The following is a 6,305-nucleotide window of genomic DNA, read 5'->3' on the forward strand; positions in this document are numbered from 1 at the left end:
GTAACCCACACTGGTCGGCACTCGCCAGTAAAGAGATTTGCTCGGTTCCTCGACGTACCCGTAACTCACGGTTATTAAATCGTTTTTTATTATTAGATATAGCTGAGTATGATGTACATTGCTACATTCAACGATTAGAGACGATTTAATACCGTGAGATACCGGTATCTTAAGATATTTTTTATTATGCTAGAGCAAATCTTCCGATAAAAGTTTGTTGAGACACTAGGGATAGGTTTAGGATGCCATCTTTTTTAGCAATCGATTTACCGCGTATTAAAAAAATAAATTTACGAAAGAAAACCCTCTAGAAATGATCTTAAATATGGTGGAATGGAAAAAAGCCTAGAAACTAACGGAACAGGTGAGAAGAGGGGGCTCATTGCTTTTTCCTCTAGATAGGATGCCATTTATATCCATGGATGCAGGTATCCACGCGAATCGTGATTGATGGACGGATATGTATTTAATTTTTTTTGTTCATGTGCAAATCATTCCGAGACCTGAGAAATTTGCGGACAACAAATATGTTTTATGTTTTACCTCTAGATAACCTATGCCTAATCCTATATACATGTATTAGTTGATTTTGGCCCATCTCTCACACCCCTTCCTACCTGAAATCGGTCTAATGGGTGAACGCCTGCGTGCCCATTAACTTATACGAACAAAGTTATGCATATAACTTTTTATCGACGATTGACGTCGACAATAAACTTACAGGGTGTCTATCGGGCTTGGAATTTGATGGTTAAGATAAAGAGGGAGACGATTTACGCAGGTTCAGGCTCTTGACGTGGCGAGATAATATATTACTCGTGCTTGGCGATTGTATTACGTAGATGAATCTCTGTTGTTGCCCTCAAGGAGCCACCCCGTACCCCTTGTATAGTGGAGAAAGAGTTACTGATATGATAGAGTCCTAATCTAACTAGACTAAGATCTATCTCAGTTCGGTTACGGCTCGGGTCTAAAGTACACGGTATACAATTCGATACGTACCAGACTCCTAACCGACACCATACAGATATATTCTCCTTCCTATTCGATACCCTATTGACCATACGTATTTGTGTAGTCTCCGGATACATCCGGTATAGGTATCCCACACTTTTTATACTTAATTTGTATTTTTATATATAAAGTTTCATCTTTTCGGTGTAAATTTTTATATAAAAAATGTATACATAGAAACAAATTTAACATATTAAGTATCTAATAGAAAAATATATACTTTAGAAATATCATGTTTAAAAAATTGTATCTACAAAAATTATAAACTAACAAGTGCTTGGGTATTCAACTGTGTCTGCCGTATTCGGTTGTGTGTGTGGTTAAGAGTTAGTTATCCGGTGTGAAAAAACGTAGTAATAGATTACTACATGATTAATTAATTATATAAAATATAAAATATATTAATATGATTTTTAAAAATAATTTCCTATAAAAAATTTATAAAAAATATACTATTCTACAATTCGGTAAGCGTGGGAATCTAAGGTTAAGAAGTGGAGAGCCGAACACGGCCTTAATCGGTTGGTGTTCTAAACTCGATGAAATTATGCTAGTTTTATGTCATTTAGTCACTTTTATGTCAATTATTTAGTTTTACCGGATCCGTTAATCACTACTTCTATCATCTTTATGCTGCGTTAATTATTGCTCAGTAACATAGTAAATCAATCAATCACTCAGAACTTAGGTCCTTTTCCATCTCTCTCGGTCTGGCCACCGGCCACATAAGACAGAATAATCGCGATTTGATCCACCCTTCACCGCTTCGTTGTGTTTCGACATTACAATCAAATTACTTATCTAACCTTGAACCAAACTTTTAAGTTAACTAGAAAAAATTCACCTGCGTGGCACCTAGTCAAGTTATTTTTAATTATCCAAATCAAAATAAATTTTAAAAGTAAGTGTTGAAAATAAATTATGCGCCGAGTTAGAAAATAGTAAATTATGGTCCATATACAATTGACTTAATAGGCATACACTAAACACTATAATACCATTTTTAATCAAGTTATGTAAGTCCTAAACCCTTTTATTTTTTTTATTTGATACACCCAAATTAAAATATTATGGGTAGAGAAAAACACAAAAACATTTGAGATTGCACAGAAAAACACAAAAGGCTAGATTTTAGATTGTGTAGAAATACACAAATTATCGTGAGTAGAGAAAAAAATAAATTTGAGATTGATATAAAAATTCTGCACAAAAAATAAGAATAAATGTGTAAAAACACAAAACATCTCTAAAAAATTAGAACGTGTAAAAAGCTAAAAAAAAAACTATAAAGGCGAGTGTGGCGTTGTATCCGTGCGTGGTGCAGAACCAGATCGACTGCCCTTCCTCTGGTGCGCGCAGCAAAATACTCCGTCCCGAAATAAGATCTTTTTTGAGTCGTTAGATATAATACTTGGACTCTTCATCATATTTGAAATTGTTTTATGATTAATATTTTTATTATTACTAGATGATAAAATATAAATATAAAACATAAATAGTACTCTATGCGTGACTATTTTTTCAAGTTTTTATGCAAATTTTTCAAATAAGACGAATGGTGACAGAAATCGAAAAATAAAATTATTATAGGACGGAGGCCGTAGAAATTAAACATGACCGAGCTACGAATCGTACCTAGACTATGAAGTTTGTACTTCTTTTGAGCGCAAGTTACATCTAAATCATCAGGTGATTCAGTCTTGATAAGTATATATCATGATAAGTATAATCTAACATGTATAAAAATTGACATGTCTTGTCATTACTGTGTCACACGTATGCTTTGGGAAAAATACAAATTACCTCATGAATTATCGCGCTCGGCCGAATTACTTCCTAAGCCCGAAAAACAGACATCCTTCACCCTAAACTTTCAATACTGGGTAAATTACCCCCTCGACCCAATCCAAGGCGGTTTTGTCCTACGTGGCGTACACGTGGCAGCCCAGTCAGCATTTTCTTCTTTTTTTAACCATGGGGCCCACATGTCATAACCCTCTCTCCCTTCTCCCTCTCTCTCTTGGGCGAACGGGGCGATGGAGGCAGGCGCTCGGCGTCGCGCAAGGACGGTCGGACGACGGGCGGGCGAACGGTCGTGCCACGACGACGAGGTGGAGCAGCAGGATGGCGGCGGCCGCGAAGCAGAGGAAAGCAGGTGAGCGGCAGTCGGGCGGGCGGTCGGCGTTGCCCGGGGGCAACGGGTCAACTCCGGTCGCCGTCCGCCGTCCTCTCTCCCGCGCGACGCCGTCCGCCATCCTCACCCCCGCCTGCCCTCGCCCTCGTCCCCTCGTGCCAAGATCGATGGCGCCGCCCGCTGCTGCCATCCTCCGCTTCGTCGCCGCCGGCATCCTTCACCCGCCGTTCGCTCGCCCGCGCCCTCCCGCCGTTCCGCCATCCCCGCTTGCCGTGATCGCCTTCCTCCGCTTCGCCACCGCCCCATCTTGCTGCTCATCGCGGCGCGGGCGTCCGCCCGCCGTCCGGTCGTCCCCACGCGGCGCGGGCATCAGCCCACCATCCGGCCGTCCCCCCACGGCGCTGAGTGCCCGCCTGCTGTCCGGCCATCCCTGTGCGCAGCCCTCGCCCTGTTCGCCCGAGAAGGAGAAGGAGAAGGAGAAGGAGAAGGAGAGGGAGGGAGAGAGGGTTATGACTTGTGGGCCCCACGGTTAAAAAAAAGAAAATGCTGACTGGGCTGCCACGTGTACGCCACGTAGGATAAAACCGTCTTGGATTGGGTCGAGGGAGGGTAATTTACCCAGTATTGAAAGTTTAGGGTGAAGGATGTCTGGTTTTCTGGTTTAGAGGGGTAATTCGGCCGACCGCGATAATTCAGAGGGGTAATTCGTACTTTTTCCTATACTTTGGCATCAGCCAAACCCTATGTCTATAAATACCGTATTAGGGGTATCCCGGCAAAGGAGGATATGACTGACTAGCGGCGTTGTTGATCGACGTTCGCGACTACCGTGATGCATCATATATGCTAGATCAAGGAAGAGTACTTGTAACCAGTGCTCTGAGGATTAGGCTATGATTGAACCTCGTGACATATATCGTACCTCGCTTCAGTGTTTGTTTTGGATCTTTTATCGGGTAGTGCTTTCATGTTTGGTACGTTTTCGATAGTGATTCTGAATTAGAGTAATTAGTGCATCATGAATCCGAGTAAGTGGTGAGGGTTGGACCGACATAATTTTGTCTTGAAAACATATATATTCTACGACTTATTTCCAGTGACATGACTTAACGGGAATACGGGTTACAGCACAATTGGGACACGCCAACGAAATAGTCTACTAATTAAGAGAGACAGACAACAGCTGCTGAGCAGCAGGAAAGAGCGAGATCTATCAAAGGACGAGGACGGTGACAATAGCACCGCGCGCAGAATAGCTTAAACGACCGCCGGCACCGGCGCCGCCGCCAGCTAGCTGCGCAGCATCCGTACGTGCAAGAGCACTCTGTGCAGTTCACCTGTTAGCTAGAAGGCGTGCGGTGGAGCACTCTGCTTGAGGGACAAGATGGCTTTGAGGATGGGTATGAGAAAGCCGAAGGCCGAGCCGGCAGTGAGGATGTACTTAAAGTTGGTGTAGACGAACTTGTGCAGAGTGACCCTCACCGGCCGGTGGTGGTGGTAATCGCTGAGCTGCTGCAGAACGCGTTTGTACTGCTGCCCATACGGCAGATATCTGCAGATGGATTTGAAGAAGTCGAGCGTCTGCTGGTCGCTGAGAACCGGGTACAGTATGCGCTTGGTGCGCAGCTCCCGCACGTCGTCGGCGCAGTTCATTAGCACCGCCATGACCTGCACGTAAGAGCTCACGCCATAGTCTGATGTCCCGCCCTGCAGCATCTCGAAGGCCGCCATGTTTGTCAGCCAGCACATGGTCAGCTCGCCGAGGAACACCGGAGGGAGCCAAAGTTTCCCCATGAGTAGGCTCTTGCCCACGCCAATGTCCGCGAACCGCGCGGTCTTGCTGGCAGTGAGCTGGATGCCGACCTCGGCGAGTTCCATGGCCGAGCAGATGTTCAGCATCGGCCGTGGTGCTTCGTCGACCTCTTGGCTCGCTAAGGGGCCCAACTGACGGTGCCGAACAAGGTCGAGGAGGTGGAATGGCTGGTACTTGTCGGCCCCCTCGAAGTCGACCTGCGGCTTCGCCCACTGCACGTCGAAGTCGCTGATGGCGGCCGCAATGTAGCGGTCGACGTGGACATGCTTGAGGCTAATCAGGGACTCCAGCACGACCCATGGGATCTGGTTCTCGACGAGGAGGACGTCGCGCGAGATGCGCCGCACCATGTTCTCGCTCAGACGCGGTACCTTCCAGTGGGCTGGCGGGCCACGGTCCTGCGCCACCATCGTCATGAACTGAAGGAGAAAACAGCCGTCATAGAACATCATATCGGTGAATTCATCGTCACCGACGCCACTCAAGTCATGGGCATAGCATGCCCTAGCATGTGCGGCGACCTTTCGCACACTGTGGTAGAAAGACGAGAACTTGAGTGAACTGCAGCAGAACTCCATCGCGGCCATCTTCTTGATTTCTTCCATGTCTTTCAGATTGTCGTTGCCGTGGTGGATTGGACCGATGGCGACGATGTCCGGGTCGAAGAGGCGATCGGCTTTCTCGATGCTACGGAGGAACGCGGGAACCTTCTGAATGAGTGGCTTGCCGTCGCCGATGAAGTTCCGATTTAGTTTCTCGATGGTGGTGGAGTTCATGGTGGTCAGAACTTTGTCCAAATGCGGATCACGGTAGCCATTATTGCCTTTGGACTCCATCTTGCTTTCCTTGCCCGAGACTGCAGGATGAAATGCATTCGGTCGGTAGCAAGCCAAATCACTACTTATATTTCCCGTTTGAGGGCAGCCCACTGCTAATGGTATATATCTTATTATCATTTTATATTGTTTATAGTCATCTAATAACCTACCTATACAGTAGTCAGTTGTAGATCATTGTACATCATTTACACTGAACCGTTTTAGAGCAAATTTAATAGTACAAAAAACGATTACCTACAAGCTAATCCAAATTAAGCATTAGAGTAAATATGTATAGCGTATGAGTATTTTTCCCATTCTTAACGAGGTATCATGTGGTACCACTGTTTTATATGTAAAATTTGGTACCTCGTGGTATCTTACATAAAAAACAGTAGTACATCATGGTATCTCCTTAAGTATGAAAAAAATGTTCATAGCGTATATATTAGCTATATGAGATTGCCTCGATCTATTTTTTCTCCTCTCTAGTTGCATCTATTTTGGAATACATGTAGAACTAGTT

General features: G+C 44.8%; 1 protein-coding gene across 1 annotated transcript; it reads right to left on the reverse strand.

The window, feature by feature from the left end:
- Positions 1–4,492: 4,492 nt before the first annotated feature.
- Positions 4,493–5,797, reverse strand: LOC102713980. The gene has a single exon (XM_006646635.1). The coding sequence runs from the start codon at positions 5,795–5,797 to the stop codon at positions 4,493–4,495; it is 1,305 nt and encodes a 434-aa protein (XP_006646698.1).
- Between the last annotated feature and the right edge of the window lie 508 nt (positions 5,798–6,305).

Source organism: Oryza brachyantha, chromosome 1 (assembly GCF_000231095.2).
Source record: "Oryza brachyantha chromosome 1, ObraRS2, whole genome shotgun sequence".
Taxonomy (NCBI): domain Eukaryota; kingdom Viridiplantae; phylum Streptophyta; class Magnoliopsida; order Poales; family Poaceae; genus Oryza; species Oryza brachyantha.